This window comes from Rutilus rutilus (genome assembly GCF_951802725.1).
Source record: "Rutilus rutilus genome assembly, chromosome: 16".
Lineage (NCBI taxonomy): Eukaryota > Metazoa > Chordata > Actinopteri > Cypriniformes > Leuciscidae > Rutilus > Rutilus rutilus.
In genome coordinates, this window is record NC_140224.1 from 23,971,178 (window position 1) to 23,999,007 (window position 27,830).

Below are 27,830 nucleotides of genomic sequence, written 5' to 3' on the forward strand. Positions count from 1 at the left end.
TAGCAAGAAGCAAGTAAAATAGTGTAAAATGTTGATCCAATAATAATAATAATAATAATTAATTATTATTTATTTGTTTTTTTAATTATTAGAATATTTTATTATGGTTTGGAGTAGTATTTTTTTTGGTATGTTTTTGATTGTTGGTGACTTCATTTTCCCGGAAGTAAGTTACACGGGAGTCATGCTTTGTAAATAAACTGTTCACATTTTTTTTGCAGTCTTACTGGCATTCATTCTAGAAAGGTAAAACTTGAATTTGTTCAAATTGTTCAGGTGCTGGAGGAATCTGGTGATCCATTAGTTTAGAAGTTAATTTATTGGATATATAAGTTACAACCAGGGCAGGAAGGCACAACACTCCACTGGTCAGTCTTTACTTCAAAGTAAGTTGAATTAATCATTGAATTAACTGCTCGTTTTAGTTGTATGCAATAGTGTCCTTGCTTTTCTAACATTTCCTGGAAATTATGCTTTTATTGCCAGTCTCATTATCACGTTGGACTCTTATCTGTCTTTCGTGTCCTTTCTTTGACCTTATATGAAATATTTTGAAAGACACGCAAATGGCTTTAACATTTCTTTTGCAATTGTTCATTCATCCCATTAATTTACTTTCATTATTCTTTAACAGGTACCTCCATTTAACTTCCATAATGTGGGATGTTGAGATCAGGGGCATGGCATCCGCTCATGCCATTATTGCCTCCTCCATCTTCATGGCAACTGTGATGCCTGCTGTGTTTTTGGAAAACTTCTCTGTTTATGGGACCCACATGGTTTGGCTGTATTGTGTGGCTGGATCTGTTGCTGTGGTCACCATTGCAGTGTTTTGGCTTCTTGGCATCAGCCCACCAACAAAGAAAAACACATTGAGCTACAAGGTAGAGATGGGCAGAACGTTCTCCAATGATATGCAAACATAATTGATGACTAAATAAAATGAGCATTAAAGTCAGCATAAAACAGAAATTGCGATAGCGTTTTCTTCCCTATAAGGTGGTGCAGGGATGATGTCAAAACCCGGAAGATTAATTCGCATCTGGTTCCCTCAAGATTTTCCTATGGGTTTTTATAATGGAGTTTTTCAATTTATGAGTAAAATAATGTCTGTGGTAAACATAAGATGACGATACTTGGACGGTTTATTCTACAACAAAAAATTACACTCAAACTCCAAATTTTCTTATCTAGGTACTTAATAGGAACGTAACAGCTTCAAAATTTGCGTTATCAATATGTTACGTTCGGTTGCTTTGAGTGTGTGGTACGTATTAGAACAAAATGTCCAATTATTGTCAACTTATGTTTTCCACAGACCTTATTTTACTCATAAATTAAAAAAACCCTATAGGAAAATCTTGAGGGAACCAGTGGCGAATTATTCTTCTGGGTTTTGACATCATCCCTGCACCACTCTATTGTGATGTACCGGTATATAAGAGTGAAACGGCTTCTTGAACAAGAAAAAAATGTTGGGCGGGACTTGATTTTGTCCATTGGGAATAGATTGGATTGCCCTCACACCAGTAAACACGTCATCAGAGAAGAGAAGAGATGACGCTGCAATAAAAAATGAAAAAAGATGTGCATGGATAAATCATTTATAATAAATACTGCAATATTCCATAAAAACAAGAGATGTCATTTTTGATTTCATGGTGACTAAAGTTTAATTTGTTATTTCATTCACAGATCAACAGATTGTCCAGATCCTGTCTGTACTTTCTACTGTCATGCCTCTTTTTTCATTCTGTGGTGGTAATGTACGGCGCACCTCTGCTCGAGTAAGTATTACATGTTTGTTTTGTGTCCAGAAATGTGAAATACCAGATGTATAAGTCACATGTCATGTTGTAGGTCTGCCCTGGAGACGTTTTCTCTGGCCGTGCTGCTGTCCACACTCACAACATTGAGATGTCTCTGCATACTGGGCCCTAATGTACAGGCATGGATCCGGGTTTTCAGCAGAGATGGGTAAATGCAGGATAAACTGTCTACATAAACCACTTGAATCACTACTTGCTCCGTTTACGGTGTGGAAGAGGCTTTGCTGAGCAGTTTGTGTTATTGTTTCAGTGGCTGTAATCCACTAGATGGAGACCTTGACCAACTTTGACAAATGGGTGCAACAGATCTCATTGAGTTTCACAGATAAGGGATTATTGTAGGATGAACGCCTTCAATATAAAAGTAAATGATGCAAAACCATTTTGAAATGGCAATCACAATGCTTCAATCCCCATTTTGAGCAACCAGAGTTGAGTGTGGCTTAATGCTCTCAGAGGAAATCCTGCAGGTTGGGGCATGAGCTGGGTCTAGTCCTTTCCCATTTTCTAATTGTATATAATTTAGCGTTTAAATCTGCATTCCGTAACTTTTTTTGGTGTTCAAAATGTACAAAATGTATATAATGAGCGAGTATATCATGAATCCATTTTCCAAACCTTGTTTTTTTCTTATCCTGAATCACTACGGTACACATATAATAAGTGTTTATATTCAGACTATTTTAGACTGGTTCTGGTCGTACGTGCTGCGGAGTAGCCCAGTACCTGCGTGACTCGTCATAGACATAAACAGAGAGAAGTAGTTCCGGCTACAATATTCTTCCGCAAACGCATGCGGTTCTGTTTATTAACAGTTAGAGCGCCAAAAGTTACGGACTGCAGCTTTAATTAATAATATCGTTAAAGCTTCTCTGTAACATTTTAGCTTAAATTAACTAAAGCTTCACATTGACTGAAGTGTTTTGAAACAAGACCACTGAACGTTTGTACTATAATTTAGTGAGGTTCCAATGGTATGATAGTCAAGAGATACTGTGTGTTTGTACAGCTGCAGTATCTCTGCTTAAACGCTGCAGGAAATCTATCTCTCAGATGTAAATATGCAGTTGTGTCTGTTTTCAGCGAACATTCATAGTCCTCTTGTATCCTACATTACTACACTGTATAAAAGCCAAAAAGCCTCATATTTTATAACCTACATATGGTATTTTTTTTACTGTTCAAAAGTTTAGGGTTGGTAAGATTTTAAAGTTTTCAAAAGAAGTCTCTTAAGTTCACCAAGCTTGTATTTATTTGATCAAAAGATACAGTAAAACCTTAATGTTGTGAAATATTTTTACAATATAAAATAACTGTTTGAAAACTATTTTAAAATGTAATTTATTCATGTGATGGCAAATCTGAATTTTCAGTATACTCTTCAGTGTCACTGATCCTTCAGAAATCATTTTAATATGATGATTTGGTGCTTAAAAAACATTTCTTATTGTTATAAGTGTTGAAAACAGCTGTGCTGCTTAATATTTTTCTGAACACCATGAAACCATTTTTTTTTCAAGATTCATTGATGGCTTAAAAAAAAAAAAACAGCATTTATTTGAAATATTTAATTTTTGGAACAACATAAAAGTCTTTAATCTCACTTCTGATCAATTTAATGCATGCTTGCTTGAATAAAAGTATTAATTTCTTTAAAAAAAACAAAACAAAGAAACGTACTGACCCCAAACTTATGTTCATATAAACACTGCTTCTTTTGATACATGGTTAGTTTGCTGTATTCATGAGCAACGTTTCAGCTTTATTCATTTTCATTTGTTAGCAATAGCAGCAATGTTATGATGAAGCATGTGTCATTTTCAGGGCGATGTCAGTGTGGGACACCTCTCTTCAGATTACCACTGGCTGTAGTGTGATTGGGGCCTGGCTGGGAGCTTTCCCCATTCCTCTCGACTGGGACAGACCATGGCAGGTTAGTGTGATGACACTATTGCAACTGGTCTCAGAAATTCCAGTCATTTCAAAAGAAATATGTCATTTAGCAATTAATGCCCCCTGATGATTTCATGTGACTCTCCATTAAATTTGGCTAGTAAAGCAAAAGCCACTGCAAACTTTGTCGCTTAATGAGTGCTATAATACATAGTTATGCTCAGTGCAGAAAGCAGATTTCTGCCGTTGCAGCAGAATTGCAGTACAGGGTTCCTTGTTTTAAAATTGAGAAAGGAGGAACATGCCAGAGAAATCATTTTGCTTTGTAATATATTTTGGTTTTGCTTTACTTATGTTTATGCTGTCTATTTATAATTCATGCAATTATTGCAGATAAAATAATCCCCCATTGATAAACAAACCCTATTGATTTTTATGAAATGGGCAAAAACCATAAAAACATTTTTAAAAAAATGTATGCAGACAAATGAAACTTGCTTTCTTTTATACCACAATCACATCTATATCTTTATTAAAGGACATTTATCTCAGTATTGGATTATACTAAAGATCATTGTCAAATAGAAAACAGATAATGTGTTGTTAACACTTAGAGCCTTTTTAGACAACATAGACATTCCTCAACCAATCGTGCAGGACAGCCATAAACAGGTTTTGTTGGCATAGAAGGACTGTGCTGGTACTTCAATTATTCATGTGTTGTACAGACATTGATCAGAGGCCAGTGTTTGCCCTCGTTTTGCCCTCAAAATGTCACGCTGAAGTCTCCCATGTGTGCTTTCTGACACGCTCTATACACACAGATGTCTAGACGAGGCCAGAGAGATGAGACTGACTCATTACGGGAGTGAGGAAGCTGTAGGGAGGGGAGTGAGGTTGACGTAGACTCGCTGATGATTCCTAAACACAAGATGATGGGATTGTGAGCTAATGAGAAACTCTGGGGTGGTTGAATACTGATGCTTTTCGCACAGACTCGCTCCTTCTCATTGCCATGACACTATATATTGCAACCCATATCATAATAGTCTTGAGATAATTGAATAATCAATCTTGCTGACATTTTTTTAATTCTGAGTCACTCTTCATATCTTCAGTCATTTATGAAGGGACCATGTATGAATGGAAGAAATCTCACTCTGTAAAAAGACAGAAGAGGATAAGAAAAGGATGGATAGTGTTTATCAAATATTTTGTTGCTATTTTTCATATACGTGCGTTATGTGAACATACTTGGCTATACTTGTGAGGGCCAAATTTTCTCACTTATATAGTTACTTTTTTTGTGACTAGTGAGGACATTTTATTGGTCCTTACTAGTTAAAAAGGCTTATAAGGTAGCGTTTGGGTTAGGTCATAAAGAATATTAGCCTGATATAAAATCGTTGGAAGTCTATGCAGTGTCCTCACTAATATAGTGAAACAAACGTGTGCGTTTTAAAATATTAATATACACACACACACTGTTCAAAAGGTTCATGGTCAACTGGGAAATGAATGCTTCTATTTAAAAAGGATTCATTAAACTGATCGAAATCGACAAGTAAGTTCTATTTCATATGAATGCTATTCTTTTGAACTTTCTATACATAAAGAATCACAAAATTAATTGTGGTTTCCCACAACGACAAAAAACAACAAAACTTTGACACTGACAACAAGAAATGTTCCTTGAGCTCCAAATCATTATATTAGAATGATTTGTGAAGGATCATGTGACTCTGAAGACTGGATTAATGATGCTGAAAAGTCAGCTTTGTAATACAGGAATGAATTACATTTTAAAATATAATAAAAATAGAAACAAGTTATTTTAAATAGTAATAATATTTCACAATATTACTGTTTTACCATATTTTTGATTAAATAAATGCAGCCTTGGTGAGCATAAGAGACTTTTCAAAAACATTAAAACTTTTTAATGGTAGTGTCTATACACTCACCTAAAGGATTATTAGGAACACCTGTTCAATTTCTCATTAATGCAATTATCTAATCAACCAATCACATGGCAGTTGCTTCAATGCATTTAGGGGTGTGGTCCTGGTCAAGACAATCTCCTGAACTCCAAACTGAATGTCAGAATGGGAATGAAAGGTGATTTAAGCAATTTTGAGCGTGGCATGGTTGTCGGTGCCAGACGGGCCGGTCTGAGTATTTCACAATCTGCTCAGTTACTGGAATTTTCACGCACAACCATTTCTAGGGTTTACAAAGAATGGTGTGAAAAGGGAAAAACATCCAGTATGCGGCAGTCCTGTGGGCGAAAATGCCTTGTTGATGCTAGAGGTCAGAGGAGAATGGGCCGACTGATTCAAGCTGATAGAAGAGCAACTTTGACTGAAATAACCACTCGTTACAACCGAGGTATGCAGCAAAGCATTTGTGAAGCCACAACACACACAACCTTGAGGCGGATGGGCTACAACAGCAGAAGACCCCACCAGGTACCACTCATCTCCACTACAAATAGGAAAAAGAGGCTACAATTTGCACGAGCTCACCAAAATTGGACAGTTGAAGACTGGAAAAATGTTGCCTGGTCTGATGAGTCTCGATTTCTGTTGAGACATTCAGATGGTAGAGTCAGAATTTGGCGTAAACAGAATGAGAACATGGATCCATCATGCCTTGTTACCACTGTGCAGGCTGGTGGTGGTGGTGTAATGGTGTGGGGGATGTTTTCTTGGCACACTTTAGGCCCCTTAGTGCCAATTGGGCATCGTTTAAATGCCACGGCCTACCTGAGCATTGTTTCTGACCATGTCCATCCCTTTATGACCACCATGTACCCATCCTCTGATGGCTACTTCCAGCAGGATAATGCACCATGTCACAAAGCTCGAATCATTTCAAATTGGTTTCTTGAACATGACAATGAGTTCACTGTCCTAAAATGGCCCCCACAGTCACCAGATCTCAACCCAATAGAGCATCTTTGGGATGTGGTGGAACGGGAGCTTCGTGCCCTGGATGTGCATCCCACAAATCTCCATCAACTGCAAGATGCTATCCTATCAATATGGGCCAACATTTCTAAAGAATGCTTTCAGCACCTTGTTGAATCAATGCCACGTAGATTTAAGGCAGTTCTGAAGGCGAAAGGGGGTCAAACACAGTATTAGTTTGGTGTTCCTAATAATCCTTTAGGTGAGTGTAGTTTTCTGTTAAAATATTTTGTCATTTAAGTATTATAATAGTATTATTTTTCTTCAAGTTAATATAACAGAAAAAGAATTGCATATTTTAAAATGTTTTATGTGCTAGACTGAAATAAGGTATTAAAATCTATATGAAGCAACCAGACTAAAAACAAAAGAGACAAAATATTAGAAAAACTTTTTTATAGTCAGTAAGCATATTGCGGCAAGTCATTCAATTTACATTTTGTATATCCACTGCACATTTGGCATCAACAGCAAGGTTTTAATCTTGAATTAGGTGCACTCATAAAACCATTGTGCCTTTTGATTTTTAGATTTGCATTCCATATATCTACTATTTATAAAGGCTTTTTTTTTTTTGCTCACAATGTGCTGGAAGCTTTAAAGACCACTCGGACCACTCCACATATTTGCATGGACTGCAGGAAATTCATTAAAAAGAAGATCAACTTGATCATATGAAGCAAAAATTCAAAATGCAAAGCAGTCGGCACAGACCTGAGCGGCAAGGCCACCAATACGTAACGCTCAAAACTATGTTAAAAAAAGAAAGGAAGAAAGCAGTCTCAAATACAAAAAATTTGGTTGGTAAAACACCACAGTGAATCTGTAGAATTTGCGGTCAGTCACTTGTGCTCCTGCAATATGACAGTTTTGATCTCTTCGTTTTTGTGGCTCCTCTGTGCAGGTTTGGCCCATTTCCTGTACCCTCGGGGCAACTACTGGATTTCTGACTGGCCTTGTCGCTGCCCCTGTCTGGATCCACTGGCATCGCAAACAGCTCACCTACAAGCTTAAGTGAGGAAACGAAGGACACACTCACAGGCCACCAGAAACTTGACAGAGAAAAAGATCCAGGCTCGAGTCAAAAACGACTGCAGTGCGTGCTCCAAATCAAAGAAAATGACTCTGGAGGTCACATTTACAACAATACAAATCAAATTTTTTTTTTTGTAGAATAGATATTTAATTTGTTGTATGCTCATAATGGCAGTATATTTATTTGATAATTCCTCTCTTCCTTCTTGTATATAAAGCCAGTTCTGTTTTGAGACATTTTGTAAAAAGCAACTGTTTTGCAACCCAAATTGAGATGCCAAGTTTCCCTTCTTGAAGTTAAATAAAGTCTTACTTCTGTAAATGAACGAAGGGTTTGGTTGTGCTGTTTAGGCTTGTCTGGGTTTCGTACTCGTGCTCGCTGAGCCAGACACGGAAATACAGTTCGATTGTTCTTAGCCATTAAAAAGGGTGTCTCGGACATCTTTACATTTCTTTCATCGTCTATTCTCTGTGCTTGTACGTTCAGCAAATCATTTTGTTGTTTTCCTTGTATCCCATCTCAAAGATTAGTGTTCTTGTGTCATTTCTCCCTGAAGAATGTGTCTTTTTGTCATTTGCCCATAACTTGGACTGTACAGCACCATCATTCATATTTCACAGCGTCCATTGGTTCTCGTTCCTTTAGTTCAGAAGTCAGATTGTAATCTGGATGGTTGTCAATTGGTCACCATCAGGCCTTGCGTTCTTTCACTTGGACGCCCCTGAGCTGGTGTATCATGTGATGAGGCAGCAGTTGATGCAGCGTGGGCCCAGTCTTCGCCTGAGCGTGCCTTTCTTCGGCGCCAGAATGGCTATAATGGCCTCGTCGAACACAGTTTTCAGACCTTTCTGTGTCAGTGCTGAGCATTCAACATAACAGCAGGCACCAATCTGGAAATGCATAGAAAATTAAGACATAATTTTAGACATGCACTGTTCAAATCACGACAATGTGCTGTTCTTTTCACTTTCCCTTTGACCCATGTCTGAGTTCTCTCGCTACAAAGTTTCAGTATTATTTTAAACTTGAGAAATAGGAAGTATAATTTTCCCCTCACCTCCTTTGCTAGCTTCTGGCCCTGTTCTGTCACAATGGGCTTCTCCTTAACATCGTTCAGCTTGGCAATAGTTTTGGGGTCATCCCGTAGGTCAATCTACAGCCAAAAAAGTAGACGGAGAGAGAGAAACAGTTAAGTAGGCTCAACGTGAGGGGTTAAACTGTACAAGGACGGTGAATGAGATTGTTTTTAGAGCAGAAGGCTCCAGGAAATTCAACCCAAGACCAGATGGTGGCATGCGTCTACAGACTTCCCCTTTCACCTAAAAAGTACCACCGCAGTGGTCTAGGAGGGTCTCCGCCTTCCCTGTTTCTAATTAAAATTCCACTTCATCTAAGTTTGAGTGTTTGCCAGCTACTCTCCACAAAAAAAAAAAAAATGCTCTCCATACATCCACTGAGGTATTAGCGAAACCACTACACAGCGTTGCACTTCCTTCACATCTTCCAGTTAGACACATGGAACACAAATGTAAAGGTTTCCTTTAAATATGTCAATGTTCATTGGTTGGTTATCAGCAGAAGTAAAGCTCATGAATGGCTCTCTTCGGCCCTGTCCCAAATGGCACACTCCGGACTTGTGGACTTCCTCAGAGTCCACACTTTGGTGACGTCATGTAGTGCAGACCTATAGGGCCCTTGGCGCGAGTCCACGAGGGCGCATTGAGAGGTATTTTTGGGACAGACTTGATCAGCACACCGGAAATAACGGGCTGTTTTTTTTTTTTTTGCATTACAATGGAAATAATACAAAACAATGAACATGAACATGTGGGGATACAGAGAAAATGAAAGTAAATAATAACAGTAAATAACATATTTTTACAATTTATATAAAACTTATTCTATAATACAGGATATTTTCGAAGCTCTTTTATTGGAGGGGATTTTTTGAAGTGAAGAATAACTGTAAATCATAAGCAAAAAATTTGCAACTAGGTTTGAATTTAAGGTATCTTGCTTTGTGAATATGATATTTACCCATCGTACAGAAAAAGTTTAATATATCATCTAGCTTTTTATTTTCAGAGAAATCAGAGTGAAAAATAACCTTACTGACAGAAATACAGGCCTGGTTGTTGTTGGACAGGAGAAATCACATTTTTTGCGCTCCAACGTCTTATCTCCATGTCAACTACACAGCCTAATTTTACAGTTCTATATTTTGATATTGTGCATATCACCTGGGCATTAGACAATAGATACACCATGCTTATTTAAATGATGTATACAGTTGTACATAATAATACATAATGTTCCATTTGAACTAAGATTGCAATTTTAAAACATAATGAAAATGTGCATGAGTTTCAGATGAATTTACAGGTTTCAATATTCATACTATGTTTACATATGACTCAGTAAAGCCCTGCCATTATTTATTTAATGAATCATAATGCGATCGTATTATTAAACGCGCTATTATTATGTTTGAGACATCAACCACTGGTCGATTACCTTAATGTTTGTATAAACTGTAGGTAACCACTGATAAAATGTACATTTAGGTCATAAAAACCGTAATATTTTCTTCTCAGCCATGTCAACAATTATCCGCGAGTGAAATCTCCTCCCATCTGTTGTCTGATTGGCCTTTCGCAAGGATTCCTGGGTAGTTAAAGTGCGTGAAGCCTGCTTCTATGCGGGCTTCGCGGAAGACCGCATCAAGGGCACAAAGGGGGCGCTGCTGAGCACACTTCAGAGCGGTAAAATGCTGAATGGGACAGCCTACGGACTCGTAGACTCAGCGAGCACGCGCAATTCAAGTCCACGAGACCGAAAGTCCGCATGAAGTGCGCCATTTGGGACAGGGCCTTCATCATGAAGGTTGCATGATATAGGAAAAAAAATAATAATAATCGAATTGCAATTTTTTGGATCAATATGGATAGATAATTATAATAATAATTATTATTATTATTATTATTATTATTATTATTATTAGTAGTAGTAGTAGTAGTAGTAGTAGTAGTAGTAGTAGGAGAACCAAAAAATAAATAAATATATATATATATATATATATATATATATATATATATATATATATATATATATATATATATATATATATATATATATATAAATAAAAAACACTTAAAATAAGAAATATTACTCAACATTTCAAAAAAAAAAAAAAAGTATTTAAGCAGAATATAATAATTTAATTTTAAATTACAACTGTAAAATTACAATACTAATATTTATGGCAGTCCTAATTTATTCATTTTCAAACATTAAACTTTTAACTCTTATAGGATTAGTTCACCCCAAAATGAAAATTTCCTAATAATTTACTCACCCCAATGCCATCCAAGATATCCATGTCTTTCTTTCCTCAGTGGGAGAGAAATTATGTTTTTTGAGGAAAACATTTCTGGATTTTTCCTATAACAATGGACTTCATTGGTTACCATCGTTTTTAAGTCCAAATCAATGCAGTTTCAAAAGTCTTTGAAGTGTTTAAACGAGCTGTACGCGATCACAGCTGAAGAAGAGGTTGTTATCTAGCGAAACGATAGGTCATGCTCACATTTTAAAAAATAATTTATAGACTTTTTACCTTCAATAGTTCGAATTGAGCTGATCAACAAACGGACAGGGAACTACGTTGAAAGGTCACGCCGGCGCCGGCAGAAGTACCGCCCCACTGTTTACAATGCGACCGTACGTTGGAGGATAGTTCAAACAGTATTGTTTGCTATTATATATATAGTAATAGTATTCAGTGAATATGAATATGAATAGTATATGAATAACATTCTGATGAATATGAAAAGTAGTTCAAATAGTATTGCCGGCGCCGGCGTGACCTTTCAGCGTGTTGACGTAGTTCCCTGTCCGTTTGTTGATCAGCTCAATCCACACTATTGAAGGTAAAAAGTCAATAAATTTGAATTTTTTGGGGAAAATGACCTATCGTTTCGCTAGATAACAACCTCTTCTTCAGCTGTGATCGCGTACAGCCCATTTAAACACTTCAAAGACTTTTGAAACTGCATTGATTTGGACTTAAAAACGATGGTAACCAATGAAGTCCATTGTTAGAAGAAAAATCCAGAAATGTTTTCCTCAAAAAACATAATTTCTCTCCCACTGAGAAAAGAAAGACATGGATATCTTGGATGGCATTGGGGTGAGTTAATTATTAGGAAATTTTCATTTTGGGGTGAACTAATCCTTTAAAGCTTCCCTTTATTATGAGAAGACTGTTGGTACGTGTTGCATAATGAGCTGCCCATGTCATTCTGAAACATGCAGCGCATATATTTATTTAATCAAATCACAGCCTTTGTGATTTGATACAGCTCACTAAATTATATTACGATTTCAGATTTATTTCAATTACTCATGTAGCCCTGGTTCAGGGTCCTTGTTCCCATGACTCTCTCTGGCCCCCTTTCGTATCGATTGCGCTGTATTCTGTATTCATCTCACTTCTGTGGTTTGATTAAGACGTGAATGGAACACACAGCAATAAATATGACCTGACAGGACTAGGGCTGATGACAAACCCTCACTCTCAACACACATACATGGGATATAGTAATCACCAACACAATCATAATAAGCCGTTTGAACAATTTCATCGACCATATGTCATGAACACTTGATGACCGAACCTTTTACGATAGGACACAATTCATTATGTTCAATCCATAATATTACCACAAATATAACCACACAACTACAATGCATTCTCACAGATCATAAATATCTGTAGCATCCGTAATTCTGACAGTCAACACAAAATGAACAAAACCAGACAATTAATGTGTTTCTGCAATCTTTGGAATAGTATACTAGGGATGCACAATATAACCTATAGATAATTAATATTTAATAATTGTGCATTGCTTGTTTAGATGTCCTTTTACCATCCATTTTAAAATGAAAAAAGTTCATCTTTGAAAAAAAATAATCTAATAACATTGTTAAATGTTCAGCAAATCTCAAAAATATATGCATTTTTATACTGTACTATACATTACAGTTTTGTGATGCTGAAATTCACTTGTATCATTTTAAAATCATTATTTTTTGTTTTTAGGTGTTGTATTATACATTTATTTAGACAAAATTCTTTAGAATGAAGAATTCCAATAAGAAGGTTTATTGGTATCAGATTTTAATTATCAGTGCATCCTATAATATCGTACCAAGTCAAGTCAAAATTATTTATATAGCGCTTTTCACAATACAGAAAATCATGATATTCATAAGAATCATATTCATGCCTTTGTATTTAGCAGATTAGAACGGGGCGATAATATAGTTTACATTTTGCAATCAATCAGTTTAGATATGCTATATAGTATATATCGCCCTGCTATAGCAAGCGAGTGCACTATATGTATGCGGATAAAGTTTGACATATATCCAAATTTCTATAAAGAGTCAGGTGATAATATAATTACATCTGCGACCAAAAAATAAATAAATCAGGCACTTGAGACTTGCTATATAATATATTGCTTTACATAAGGCCCTGTTTCCATCTGGTATTAAGATGCGTTTTTTGGACGACGCTAAATACAGGTGGAAACGGGGTATAAAATGTTTTGAGTTTGTCCACTTTCGACCACTTGCAGAGGTAGTCGAAAGCGCATTCAATCGGATTGCTTTCGGAGTGGAAACGCTCATGTGGTTGAATGCGTTCGAACAGCCACTAAAGACCGCCTACTCTTCACCTACTGAACGAATGTGTATTCATTGCGGGATGTGTTATTGGGAAGCGCGCTTGTCAGACGGGATTTAAACTTGGGTCAAGATGATAACTGGACAGGACACCAATATAGCAACACTGTAGCATCCTAGTCTTTCGAATGTTTTTGTTACAAATTTGTGCACCGTTTCACATACAATTACAAAAAGAAGACAGTATACTGAATAATATTGTGCCGTTTGTGTAGCAAAGTGTGTAAACCTGAGTGCCGATGAGCAGGTAAGGGACGTTGGGCGCGTACTCCTGCAGCTCAGGGACCCACTCCTCTCTTACGTTCTGGAAGCTGGCCGGATTCACCACGGAGAAGCAAATGAGGAAGACATCTGTCATGGGGTAGGACAGGGGTCGCAGGCGATCATAGTCCTCCTGTCAGACCAGAGGACACTGGGTAAAAACAAGCACAGAGCCTTCTACTGTTCATAAGTCAACAATGGTTTTAAAAAAAAGCATCAAAAGTTCTGAAACATTTACTTCAGTAAAATACCCTAATATGAATTCACTTTGAATACAGTGTAATAATTTCCTTCTCCACAAATCTTAACTAATAGCATTCACCACTGTATTGAATCAGAGTCCACAAATGCTCTACATTGGAACATTATCAGCAATCACTTAAGCAGCAACCAGAAATGACCCGCTGACCCTAATGATCGAGCAGAGATTAATATGATTTAGATTATGACTCGTGACTCATAAATCCATATTTCACTCAACAGCATTTCCTCCATCTCCTCATTCGTCCATTTAAACAGCCCAGAGACATCGACATGTCCTCTGGAAACCAGAAACCCCAGACACTACAACAGATAAGCCTGGATTTACAGGGGGCATGTGACTGATATTTTTGGGAGCTTGTTTTTTTCCGTGTGTGTGTGTGTGTGTGTGTGTGTGTGTGTGTGTGTGTGTGTGTGTGTGTGTGTGTGTGTGTGTGTGTGTGTGTGTGTGTGTGTGTGTGTGTGTGTGTGTGTGTGTGTGTATGTGTGCCCTTGTTTATATTACATTGTGGGGACCAAATGTCCCCATAAGAATAGTAAAACCTGAGATCACCTACATTGTGGGGACCAGCCAGCGGTCCCCACTTTTCAAAAGGCTTATAAATCTCACAGGATGAGTTGTTTTGAGAAAGTAAAAATGCAGAATGTTTCCTGTGATGGGTAGGTTTAGGGGTAGGGTTAGTGTAAGGGGACAGAATATACAGTTTGTACGGTATAAAAACCATTACGTCTATGGAGAGTCCCCACAAAGATAGTGAACCAGACATGTGTGTGTGTGTGTGTGTGTGTGCGCGCAATCATCCATGGTTATTCTTTCTAACGAGAGTGTGTCTAAACTGTAACAGCATGTGCCTCTGGCCATGCGTTGCAGTACAAACGTATCATTTGCAACAGGCACCACTCAGGAACAGTCTTGAGCTTCCAGAAATGAAACCTCAGAAATGTGGCTTCAGAGTTTAATTTACCATGACGTCTCTCATCTACTGTAGGAGCACCTTTGCATCTGAACCGCGAGGGACGTTACTAACAACTGCCGACTTAAGATTGCGAGTGAAAGTACTTCTGCGAGTTTCTGTAACTTGGAGTTCAGGGTTGCATAAGCCTTTATGTGCGGTCATATTAGAGAAATCTTAGTGAAATTTTGAGGCCGTTCACTGTCTATTGTTAATAGTGTAGAGATGGATAAAGCACAGCTCACACAGAAGTCACTTTCAGCTTTCTGTTGGTCAATGTGGCGAATTCGTGGGACCAACTTAAACACAAACGAAATCTGTGTGGGGATTCATTTTTACCCTCACGTGAAACACCATATCGCATGGATTCCTATTAGAATTACTGGATTTCGGCCACAAAATTTCACTGAGCAATGGTACATTTAACCTCAGCTTTAGGGTAGGACGTAGGACACTGGGGGAAAGCTCACTTTTAGCGATGTCAAATACGCACTCACTCAGAACACACAACACAGCCAGACAGTCGCTCATCCATCAAGAAGATTGGCGAGCGATATAAACCTTCTGTTTTTACTTGCAACTGTCAATGTTTCAAGGCCAAACGTGCTGTTCTGTGGCAGAGATATGAACCTGCAATATATAACCTTAAGAATTACAACCGAAACGGTTTGCTACTGCTGTGGGGAGATCGTCCTGTCCCTGACAAATCAGGATTTGTTGCAACATAACCTGACAAAACAAAGTTGAGCAGGTGCATCTGTGGTGTAAGTGAGACTGTTGTGTCAGTGTGTGTTGCCCCTGTGGGCCGACTGCGTTATAAATACACTCGCTGCCCATCCTTTGGCCTGTTCAAACATTCTACAGGGGGTAGGGTGGGAGGGATGGTATTATTTACAGCTGGCCTTTGCCAAAACTGAATGTAGAATAAGCCAACACATCATCCACCCACGTCTCCTGCATATCTCCAGCTACCACCAGAGAACACACATTTAACACAAGTTTACGTCCATGTTGGGAGTCGCTAATGAAATATAGAGATGCTACTAACGTAAAGGAGAAATGTGTCATTTCCAAGCCACTAGCAGCACCAAACAGAACTGCAATCTTTTTGTTCAAAAAGCCCAATCTGGTTGAAGAAGACAACACTGGATCAAACTACTACCTGCTGTCCAAAAAAAAAAAAATGGCGGGATGAGTGGAAATTCATTATTTTTACAATTATAATGCCTGTTGCTGCGGGAGAGAACTGGGAGTAGTAATAAAATATGAAACTTTGTTAGTTTATTGCACAGGGTATTGAAATGTTTATGACATCAGATCCTGGAGTACCCCCAGCTCTGCACAAATCAAACACACCTGATTCAACTCATCTGCTTGTGAGTAAAGACTACAAGCCCCCAGATGGGTGTGTCAGATAAGAGAGAAATTCAAAAATGTGCAGTGTTGGGTGTACGCCAGGACCTTTAAAACTGCAGCCATTTAATCAACTTAGCAGCGGTCTTTTTCAATGGCTCAGGTTTGACTCATATTTTGAGTAGTTTTCACTACATAGGTTTCTACTGTAGCATCAAAAGTCAGTTGAGATGAAACAGACTGCTGGCTTGTAATGAAGCTAAATACATTTTGATTGTTGCCTGTGAAAAGCAGTCGATTAAATAGGTTTTTACATTAGTGCTTCATTCCCTTGAAAACGCCCTGTGACGGCTTATCATGATCCAGAGTTAATAATGAAATATGTGACATTTCTAGGGAAAATGTATGTGTGTGCGCGTATACCTGTGTGTACGCGAGTGCCCTGCTCTTTCGGGAGCTGAGGGAAATGGATTGAAAAAAAGCAAGACAGCAGTCGAATGCGGTGAACCTGGAAACACCCTTCTCTGCTTCCATCATTACCATAAATCTCTCCCTCCAGCTGATACCACTGACAACAGACAGCCTCTGAATGCACACATTTATCCTGGAGTATGAGTACAGTGACAATACAGTCAATTGTGCACAGCTTCTCCTCCACACATAGTACTGTAAAAGACAACTGCTTCTGTCCCTTTTCTATTCTTTGCTTCTTACAAAAGCATATCTGATATGGGATGGAGGAGGACTATCAGCTGTTTGTCATCTGTAATGAGATGCCTAGTCACTAGCAGTTGTAATGGTCATGTATTTGTCCCGAACCGTCACGGTTCGGTGCATACAGTCAGACGACGAATACAGTCGGTCACAGGCGATCCACACTCCAATCCAGAAGGGGGCATGCACGGTAATGCAACGCTGTTTGTTAACCGCCTCAACCGGAAAAAGAGCTGAAGAAGAAGAGACGATCATGCACCAATCCAAAACAAGAGTTCAGATGGCATGCAAGAGCTTGCTAGTAGGCTATACGCAGAGTTTCAATTAATTTTTGTGACTTCATGGAAATGAAACCGGGACGGCTGAAAATGGCATCCTGGTTTTTTTTCTTCTTCTTTACTTTACAAAAGCACAATGTTTCATTTTAATTGTGAGTACACAAATAAAAAAACTTTACAGTTTCAAATGATGTCTTACTCTTACCTGTATGACCATAAATGACGGAGTATTTCAAGTTGTTTCTGCTGTTATCATTATATTAAAATCATAACAGCAGAAACAAAATGTCCGGGATTCAGCTTTTGCGTTCTACAGTCGCCATTCATTATGTTAACTGTGGCGAGCAGGACGAGACTGAGGACCGTGGGAGAACGGTGGCATGATTAGCCCTACTAATGAGCGACACCTGTGAGACGCACCGGTCCCGTATCTCTCACGGAGGAGCGGGAATTTTCTTAGCAATGTTAAACGCACATCAGCCGATCACTTGTTTAGCGTTCATGTAAACACTACATTCAGATTCACCAATCGGAATGAATTCAGTTAGACTGAAACAAAAGGTGTGCATGTAAACAATGAATGGCGACTGCAGAAAGCAAAAGCCGAATCCCGGACATTTTGGACGATCTCGACGGCCGGACATGTCCGGGAAAAAGAGGATGGTAACCCCTACTACTCAGCTTTCTCCACAGAACAAGAGCCTGCTAGCTTAGCTTCCAAAAAAAGATGGCTGACACTATGTGTACATTCTGTGAGTATGATCCCACCCTCTATGGGCGGGTTGAAAACATGCAGGACAGCCCCTACTACTGGCTGTAGTCTTTAGCCTCCGGCCAAAAAATCCCAAAAAATGATTTTTTCCAAATCTCTCGTCTCAGGGGGATATGAGGGTGGAAAGCACGATAATTCGAAAATACTACAGGTTTTCTACTAATACAAAGCTTAATGCTAAATCCTGAAGTATCCCTTTAATGCATCTGGTATATTACTACTCTATATATTGTATAATATATGTTTTATATCAGCATCAGTCAGCATCTATAGTAATATATGCTATACTGTTCGGTGTTCCAACCGTACAGTGTTGATTGTGTCTGGTTTTATTGCAGCACAATTTACAACATTGGGCTAACAAAGCAAGCATCCATCCATCCATCACTCAGATTGCAATTGCCTTGCCCTTTTCTCTTCCCTCAGCCCTTGACTTTCAGATCAGATTCCAATCTGTCTGACTGTACAGTGTTGCTGTAAGATTCCCACAGAGAAAGTGAGAGACCAATATGGTACAGAGAGATGGGGAAAGTGTTTTTACACTGCTTTTCCTATAAAACATTTATCTCAAGAGCCCCTCTGCTCTCCGTTTACTGCATGTATGCATGTCTTCCTGTACTCCCAATTCAATCAGATTTAACCTCAATGTACATGTGTGAGTGACAGACCATAAATTCTGAGGTCCATCTTTGTCTGTCAATCTTCTGTATAGTAAGTATGTGAATGTGTGTTATGTTTATCTGTATGGATTTGCTGTGGTGACATAAGTGGGTCAATCTGCAGTTGATAGTCTCTTTGCTGTTAGCACCTCATTCCTTACATAAGACAACAGGAATCAGAGAGAGAGAGAGAGAGAGAGAGAGAGAGCGAGAGAGAGAGAGAATGAAAAATCAGCAAGCTAAAATTACCCACGAGGCCCACTTATGCAAGTTGAAGAATAAAAGTGGGAATGTAATGGTTGGGTGATTTTCCACAGAAAGTTTTATATTCAGAAAGAAGGGGACTTGAGGAAGGGAAGGAAATGAAGAACGAAAGAAAGAAAGAGGCTCCTCTGCCGTTATCCATTCCAAAGAGAATAATTCATGGCTGTGTTTACTCAGATTAATTGAAGCTTGCTGTGCGGTACAGCAAATAAACACACACACAGGCGGATTACTCAGCCCAGATGAAGCTCAGTCAGGTCTTTCCTTTCACACTTCCTCCAGGAGTTAAATCAGACTCTAGGCAGGTGCTTCAGAGGTGGTTTCCTGCACCTGGGACAACCACCAAGTAAAAAAAAAAAAAAAAAAAAAAAAAACAATTACAGGTGGGAGCAAATGTGGTCTGTAGGGATAGATACAATATCAGTGACCTTATTGGCATCGGTCTGCACTGCAGCTATGATCCATAATGTGGAAGATGTGGAAGAGTGCTTGGTCTCACTCCATTGGCTCCCTGTAACTGCAAACATCAAATTCATGGCTCTGACCATGCGCAGCCATTTTTAGTCGCATTTCCACTGTTGGGCCTGTGCGAGCCAGGGCTTTAAACGGGCCGTGCCGGACTAAAACCCCCGGGCCTGTAGCACAGAGTCCAAAATCTGCTGCATTTCCACTGTCGGGCCAGAAGCTCTGCAGCGCTTCACTAAAACACGCCTCTCAGGAACAACGTCACACTAACCCATCTTTTCACCAACAAATGGAAGTTTTAGCAGAAAACTAATCAAAAAGAAATCACTGGAAACAGCGTGATCGCAAAACAAACATGATAAAAGCGACCGTTTGCTGGCATTTTTGTTGTTTACTTGAATATTTAAAACCCAAGCATCGATGTTTTACCACAGGTTTACAATAAAAAGGGATACATTGATCATAATGAATTCATTTGTGTCACACAGAAATAAAGTGGTTTTCCGTTAGGTCTATTTCATAAAAGAAAGAGGACACACTTAGCCTACTTATTCAGTCGAGGCTGTTTCTGTTTATTTGGTAGTTACATGACATATTTACATTTAGAAAGAATGATAATTTCCACAAATATGCCACCAAAATTACAACCCAAGGAGCTTTAGCACTCTCTCCCAGTAGCCTAGTTATATTTTCAGACAGAGAAACAGAGGAAGCTCCTGAAAAAAAAGTTGATAAATAGACGAGACGTAGGCTACTGACAGATAAATTAAAAACATGATTGTGATGGCCATTATGATTTGTCTGATTTCTTCATGCGTTCATATTTAGGCTACTATGTTTACTATGGTAATGGTTAGCGTGCATAGTCTTTTGCATCGCGTATAAATATTTCTACCTTATACGGTGATCAGAATCCACATCGGATCGCAAACAGAAGGCATTCAAACATGAAAGTGAGTTTTGAGGTAAATTATTTGAAAAGTCTTTAATGCTGACAGAATCATCCGGCGCTGCCGTCTCCAGACTCAGGTAAACCCCGCCTCTGTTCGTAACCACTCCTCTAGCCCGAGCTGGCCCGTGTAACAGTGTTGTGCAAGTGGAAGCACATATTTGACACGCTACACCCGCTTTGGACCAAGGTATTCGGCGGGCCAGAAAACCCTGGCCGTTGGCCCCAAGGAAACCCCGACGAGGCTCGATCAAGCCCTGGAAGTGACAAGTGGAAACGCGACTGGCCCTGGCACGCACTAGCACGCCCGCTTTTGGCCCGACAGCGGAAACACGGCTAATGACTGACTCTGGGACTGCATCCTCCTACTTACCACTTTCCTTTGAAGTCAATGAATAAGCCATACCTGATGGTACCATCACAATGATCCACACACTCAATAACAAGAACCTTCACTCTCTCTGAACCGCTGTGGTGGAATGCTTCAAACTTTTACCTAATCTTCTGAGACCATTACAATCTTCAAGTAATGGTCACTTCTGTGAGCAATTTTTTCATAATGATTACGAATGATCCTTTTCTCTTTTCTGCAATTACACTACTGCTTTAGCTTTTATACTGTTCTGATTTACTCTTGAAATTCCAACCTAGGCATGGTAAAACATGCCTCTACCTACAATTCTGCAAAATTCTAGAACTTACATATACATAAAGTGTATAGTTAACTAAACATACCTAAACAATGAACCCAGAGAGCCCACATCACACCCCATTTATCTCTCTGCAGTCTGCACTGGCTTCCAGTTACGGCTTGCATCAAGTTCAAGACTTTGGTGCTTGCCTACAAGAGTATCAGTCCCAACATAAAAGTAATTATCAAAAGTCAAAATTTCATTCAGTGCAATTTGTGTGCTTTTTCAGTCCTGTCTCCACTAATAAAAGACATAAATATGTGTGTTTGTGTGTGGCTCAAACTCAAATGTCCTTCTTTCATCCCAGAAATAGACTAGAATTCAAAGCAGTTGCGAATAAAGGGAACATATTATGTGAGCACTTCAAAAGTATTAAAAATTGTATGGTTTAAAATCCCTTCTGGTTATCTGGTTGGTCATGAGGTAGACCGAGCCCCAGAAAGGGCAAAAGGCAGTCACATACACTGGGGTGGGATTGAAAAAGCAATGCAGACTGCAGCTGTGCTTCACATCTGGGGCCCCAGTTCCCTCTCTGAATCTTATCAAGAACCTGTCAACTCAACGCCCTGTTAAAACATCACCCAAGAGAATAAAGAAAAAGGTGAAGGACTGAGAGAAGAGGACGAAAGATCAGGATTAGATGGTTGAGACGGAGCTGTGAGAGAGATGTCAACATCTAAGAGTTTGCCCCTTAACTGACACTATCCAGCTTACTCTCTGACTCCTCCTGAGGCCATTAGCATGTCAGGACCAATCAGACGGAGAGCCTGTGAAGACATCCAACTGACATGTATCTGCTTATCTTGCTTGAAACTATTTTTAACAGCTAAAACAGAATGAACATTCTTCCAATATTGCTACCATTTATTCACTGCATAAAGTGTGCCAGAAAACTCTCCTTTCACTCCTCCCAGTGAGGTTTAAAATACATGGCTATATGGAGCACACACTCATTGACACACACGTCTGAGAAGGGCAAGTTACCCTTTGTCATACAAAGGGAATTCTGATGAGGTCTTTTATCTAGTCAACGCAGAACAGAATGTTTATGGAATATATAAATTGGAATATTGTAGTCAAGTGCACAATAATACTGCTGGAAAAAACTAATTATAGATTTGAGATGCCTAAAAGCCAATTCACACTGCGCCAACAGACACCGTCAGTCACCAGATTACAGCACGTCACTTCTCAGACATTCCAAGACCCAACAAACGGCGATTAAAATTTTTTATCGGAGAAAATGAGAGCCGACCAAAGGCAATAGGCGTAACGCACACTTATCTGACAAAACCCGATGAAGTGTCTTTTGCTGTCTGTTGGTGCAGTGTAAACTGGCCTTAAAATTATAAACAGCTAATTAGATCTTTCAAACACTGCTCTGCAGAAGGCATTTTATTACTTTCAAACATTTCAGGATCAAAGAACTAAAATGTTTGGCAACTAAAAGACACGCACACACTATTTTTTTCTGATATAGTTACATAGATAGTAATATAAATACTGGCCCCAAAAGTACATGACATTTTAGTGGAATGTAATGTGGATGTGATCAGTGAAGGTTTTGATCTTTCTTCATGCACCTTGTTGTGTGTGTGTGTGTGTGTGTGTGTGTGTGTGTGTGTGTGTGTGTGTGTGTGTGTGTGTGTGTGTGTGTGTGTGTGTGTGTGTGTGTGTGTGTGTGTGTGTGTGTGTGTGTGTGTTGCTCAATCAATCCTGGACATGTGCAGAAGGTATAGGGCCCTATGATTTCCGATATGCAGAAAACGTCAAATGAATCACAGAATCCACTCATAAAAGTTTAATTTACAGCAAAACACAGAATGGTACCAGAACTTTTGGATGAATAAATCAAAAGTAGGGCTGTACATTTAGTCAAATGGCAACATGAGCTAGCGAGTTTGAATATTAAAGCGCAAAAAGACTGCTACTTAAATCTGAAGTCTGCATGTTCTGCGTGTCTCTGTAAATGAGTGCCGCAGTTTCGTTTACTACACATATACTCAAGCATGCAAATTCCAACGCAAGTTTTTTTTAAACAGACAGCACAAAATAAGTTATTTATCAGGCCCTATTATTATTTTATTTTTTTTATTAAACTGTTAAAGTTTTATTAGTTCAATTGATTAGACATGGAGTTTGAGTATTCAAATTTTATTAAACCATTAAAATGGAATTTGGGAAAGTTTCAGAGGACCATAAATAATCATAAAAGTAGTCCATATGACTCATGCTCTACAAAGCCATGATAGGTTTGTGTGAGAGACAAACTGAAATTTAAGTTATTAACTCAAAATCCTGCTTGATGGTTACCATTTGGTTTCGTTGTGTGGAAAAAAAATCAGCTTGGCTGTGGCACCATAAACTTTTTTTTTTTTTTTTGTTCAGCAAAGGTTTCAAAAGACATGAGAGTGATTAAATGATTTTTGGATTTCTTTAAGTCTGTCCTGAACATCAGCTTTACATTTAACCCTCTTTCCTGTTCTTCAGCTAAATGAATCCTCTTGATCAAGTGATCGGTCATGGTTTCTGTACGGTACTAACTGGTGCCAGCTGTTGAGAGAGGCTGCATGTGGGAAGGGTTTTCTGTGTTTGAACTGCTTCAAAACTAAACCCCTCCACTTGGCCCCCAGTGACACTTCTACACATCTGGCCCACCACTCACATTTTTTTTGTCTTTTTAAAAGATGACACTCAATGGAAAAAAGCCAGTTGAATCAGATGCACTACTCCACTGTTTAAGAGCTTTAAAGTGGATTTTATCTCATGGATTTGGTATATCCTTGCTAAGTCCTGGCCATAATTTTGTCTGTTTGATCAGCATTAAAACAGCATGAAAAAATATGAGTACATGGCAAAATTAATTTAAATCAGTCATCTTCAACTGTTCAAACGAAATTGTCTGATGCTTATTTAATTGTAGAATGGCAAAGAAAGTTTCACAAGACATGGAATCAAAAGTAAATAAATCATTCATCAGAGATCATCAAATACTATGAGATATTCAGCTTTTAACAGTTCAAGCTTCTGAATTATTGGCCCTGGGCGAGAAGGCATCAGGCTTAGAGTTCAATCTACATTTACAGCAAGGTGCTTGGTATTCATGCATACCGACACATAGTGCACTGTTGTGGAAACAACTTCAGTTAGACAGCCTGACACACAACACATGTGACCCTGGACCACAAAACCAGTCACATGGGTACATTTTTTGAAATTGAGATTCATACATCATCTGAAACTGAATAAATAAGCTTTCCATTGATGTATGGTTTGAAAAGTATTTGAAAATCTGGAATCTGAGGGTGCAAAAAAATAGAAACATTGAGAAAATCGCCTTAAAAGTTGTCCATTAATGTTCGTAATTGTGCTGCATTCACTCACAAAAATATATTTTTTATATATATTTATGGTAGGAAATGTACAAAATATCTTCATGGAACATGATCTTTACTTAATATTCTAATGATTTTTGGCATAAAAGAAAAATCTATCATTTTGACCCATACAATGTACTGTATTGTTGGCAATTGCCACAAATATACCTGTGCGACTTACGTCTGGTTTTGTGATCCAGGGTCACATATACTTAAAAGTTAAATTCTAGACATGGACATAGGCTGCATTCAAATAAGCATACTTCCCTACTACTGTAGTGGCAAAAAAACAGGATGGGAAAAGAGTTGCCAGAATTATTCATAAAATAGGCTAGTAGTCAAAAATGATCCGTGTGGCCGACTACTTCCAGTGAGATTCTGAAGTGTGCATCCAATGGAAACTTTACTATCCCATGAGGCTAAGAGGCTTTGTGAATGGAAGTGAAGCGATGCAACTGAACTATCATGACAAAGACAACATGATGAATGTAATTCGTCCGGACAGACATTCACACTATATAAAACATTCTTTTTGTGAAGTAGTTGGTTATTCAAAAGATTGAGAGTATGAGATTTAGGCAAAGCCTTTGCCTTTCAGGATACAGGTTTTAAAATGTCCATTTATACTGCTAAAACTCCAGATACTTATTTCTTTAGACTAGACCACCTTGGAGAACAATTGTCAAAGGCCATATGGCAACTTAAGATCTTTTTTCAATGATCACTTTCAACATCTTGGTTAAGACACAAAAACAGAGGAAGTAAAGATTTCAGATTTCTGTTTCATTCCCACAGCTTTACATGTTGATCTTTCCTCTGAGAGTCACCAGTGTGTGTTCACCTGTTGAGTTTGGTGATGAAAGGGACCGTTCATCTCAAAAATGAAAATTCTGTAATCTAACCCTCACACTTATCTTGTTCCAAAACCATATGACTTTCTTCTTTCGAGCACAAAAGGAGACAGACAGAATTTCATCCGTTTCCATATGACGAATACGACTGAGACTGCCAGCCTGACTGACATCATCTTTTTTTGTTCCATAAAAGAAATTAGGTAATACGGGTTTGGAACGACATGAGAGTGAGTAAATGATGACAGAATATATTTCTGGAGGAATGATCCCTTTAAATCAGATGCATATGATGCCAAAAAGACTCTGAATGGAGTTGATTTGAACAGGCCACCATGTACTTTGCCTGTATTGATCGAGTTACTATTGCTAATGAAAAAGCCTCAGGGCCAATGAGAGAAGAATGGTTTAACCCTACCTGTCCTGCAGTGTCATACAGCCCCAGCAGGTACTGTTTTCCCCCAACGGTCACACTCACTGAAAACAAAATCACAAATTATTATTTTAAATATGATGAAGCTTTCATTTTGATTAAAGAAAAAGGCTGTTTCTTTGTTTTCTCTGTTGATCTTTGAACAAGTTAAAGAAGAATGCAAATCGATGTTAATTTCTAATCAGGTGAAAGAGGAATGCAAATTTGTTTTATTTATGATCGAGTGAAATAGATAGGCCTACTCAGTTTGGTTTTATTTATGTCTGTTCAGGTAAAAGAGGGATGCAAATTTCTTTTATTATTAATTTCTCATCAAGTGAAAGACGCACTCAGTTTGGTTTTATTTACTTCTAATCAAATGAAGAAGAAAGTAAATAGGTTTGTATTTATTTCTGATCAAGGGAAACGTAATGAATCGTGCCGTAAGGATGCAGATGTGCACCAGTTGCATCCTCAGCCCACAGGTGGTTTCCATTATAGAAACACAAGCGCAACACAATGCAAGTGACTTCGAGGTCTTGTAAATACCACTAAATAAACGTTAAATACATTTATATATCAAATACACACTGAAATATTGATTAATGTTCATTATGACCCAGTAACACGCTGGTATATTTACCTGCATAATGATCAAAAACAGTGGGCACATATTCCTCTGGAAAGGCGTCGTTGGCATAGCTCATCAGTAGACAAGTTTTTCCAACGGCGCCGTCGCCGACAACCACGCATTTCAACATGATGCTGCCGGTTCCGTTTGCCATGACGATAATAAAACGCTTGAATTCACCATCTTCATCTGCTAGAGATATATCCCGCTTTATTAGAGCTCCCGTTAGGCGTAACCGCCAGCAGCAGCGCCGCGCTCGGTCTGCAAAAACAGCTGAAATGCCATTTCCTCACCCCGCTTCACAAATTTGGCACTGACTGAGGTGTTCCCCCTTTAAATACTGGCACACGCCGAGCGCGTGCCGCTCCAGCGAGATGGAAGCAAGCGATAACTTTCGCGTTGTAAAGACATCAACCTGAAAAGCGCGTGCACAACACTATACGCCCTCTCCGCTGTCCCACTTTCCCTACTTTCCAACACCAGTATCACCTCCTCTGACTCTTGAGCCCAACGCGGATTGACTAGAGACATAGGCGGGGTAATAACTCTGGATCAAGGGATCAACTATAAAAATAGGTTATTATGTCTGAATCAAGCCATGATTAAACATATAGCCTACCAGTCTGCATCTTCTGGATCTGAGAGTCAGACTGAGACGAATTCCCCCATTAAAAGGGCAGGAAGTTCAGGAATAAAAAAAAGTACTTCAGAAAACACCTCAGAAAATTACATTGCTATTTTCCAAACATATGTGGGCTCAAATAATAGGCTACATTTACAGTAATACAGTAGGCTATTTGTGATTCAAATATTGTTTATGCCAATTCACTCACTGTCTCGGTTGTCTGTAGGCCTACTCATGATCAAAACGATTTAAAGGTTAAATTATTGTGATTTAGGCTAAACATGAAATAAATTGTTTTTATTAACTGATTTAATAACATTTGTTTGCTCTGTAATGTTTTAACACTGGACTTATACTGACAGCAATTTATAATCTTCGATGAAACATGGACTTGACTATAATTTGCTTGCTTTTGGCAGAACGGGGTTTTATTAGCTAGCAGTTGGTATTCTTATTTATAAGTTTATAAGTTGTTGCTATCACAAGTCATATTTTTTTCGTTTCTGCACTTTCTAGATGATCCCTAACACCTGATCGCAGTCCAATCAGCTGGAAGCGGGCAGGCTGGTCAAGGATGCGCTGCTGTATCACTTTTGACAGCTACTGCAGGAGTCACGTGACCAAACAATTACCTCATACCTTGTGAGTGAGTGTGTGCGTCTCTGTGCTCTCTCTCTCTCTCTCTGTGTGTGTGTGTGTGTATGGATCTTGTGTGGGCGCGCACCAATAAAACGGTGTGGTGCAGACGCGCCCATTCGCTTTGACATCACTGTGTCTGTGCAGATTCTCTTGTCAGAATAATTGTATTTTTAGATTACTTAGCAACATTTCATAT

General features: G+C 38.7%; 2 protein-coding genes across 3 annotated transcripts; one reads left to right on the plus strand and one right to left on the minus strand.

The window, feature by feature from the left end:
* Positions 1-130: 130 nt before the first annotated feature.
* Positions 131-8,052, plus strand: pigf (phosphatidylinositol glycan anchor biosynthesis, class F). Of its 2 annotated transcripts, XM_084434376.1 has the most exons (7): positions 131-166; positions 277-386; positions 635-884; positions 1,696-1,787; positions 1,861-1,977; positions 3,654-3,762; positions 7,596-8,052. In XM_084434376.1, exons 3-7 carry the CDS (start codon positions 657-659, stop codon positions 7,707-7,709), a joined length of 660 nt encoding a protein of 219 aa, XP_084290502.1. In that variant the 5' UTR covers positions 131-166; positions 277-386; positions 635-656; the 3' UTR covers positions 7,710-8,052. The 2 variants fall into 2 exon arrangements, with proteins under 2 accessions (XP_084290502.1, XP_084290501.1); XM_084434375.1 differs by lacking the exon at positions 131-166 and having other exon boundaries at positions 174-386.
* On the minus strand, positions 7,940-26,889 carry rhoq (ras homolog family member Q). The gene is made up of 5 exons (XM_084434377.1): positions 26,383-26,889; positions 25,746-25,804; positions 13,708-13,872; positions 8,785-8,880; positions 7,940-8,617 (listed from the first exon to the last, which is right to left on the minus strand). Exons 1-5 carry the CDS (start codon positions 26,522-26,524, stop codon positions 8,462-8,464), a joined length of 618 nt encoding a protein of 205 aa, XP_084290503.1. The 5' UTR covers positions 26,525-26,889; the 3' UTR covers positions 7,940-8,461.
* Between the last annotated feature and the right edge of the window lie 941 nt (positions 26,890-27,830).

Coding starts and splice junctions, on each gene's coding strand:
- pigf (XM_084434376.1), top strand. CDS start 657: ATGTGGGATGTTGAGATCAGGGGCATGGCATCCGCTCATGCCATTATT. Junction 885..1,695: donor AAAACACATTGAGCTACAAG/GTAGAGATGGGC, acceptor TTTCATTCACAG/ATCAACAGATTGTCCAGATC. Junction 1,788..1,860: donor TACGGCGCACCTCTGCTCGA/GTAAGTATTACA, acceptor GTCATGTTGTAG/GTCTGCCCTGGAGACGTTTT.
- rhoq (XM_084434377.1), bottom strand. CDS start 26,524: ATGGCAAACGGAACCGGCAGCATCATGTTGAAATGCGTGGTTGTCGGC. Junction 13,873..25,745: donor TGTATGACACTGCAGGACAG/GTAGGGTTAAAC, acceptor CTGGTCTGACAG/GAGGACTATGATCGCCTGCG. Junction 8,618..8,784: donor GCCAGAAGCTAGCAAAGGAG/GTGAGGGGAAAA, acceptor ATGCATTTCCAG/ATTGGTGCCTGCTGTTATGT.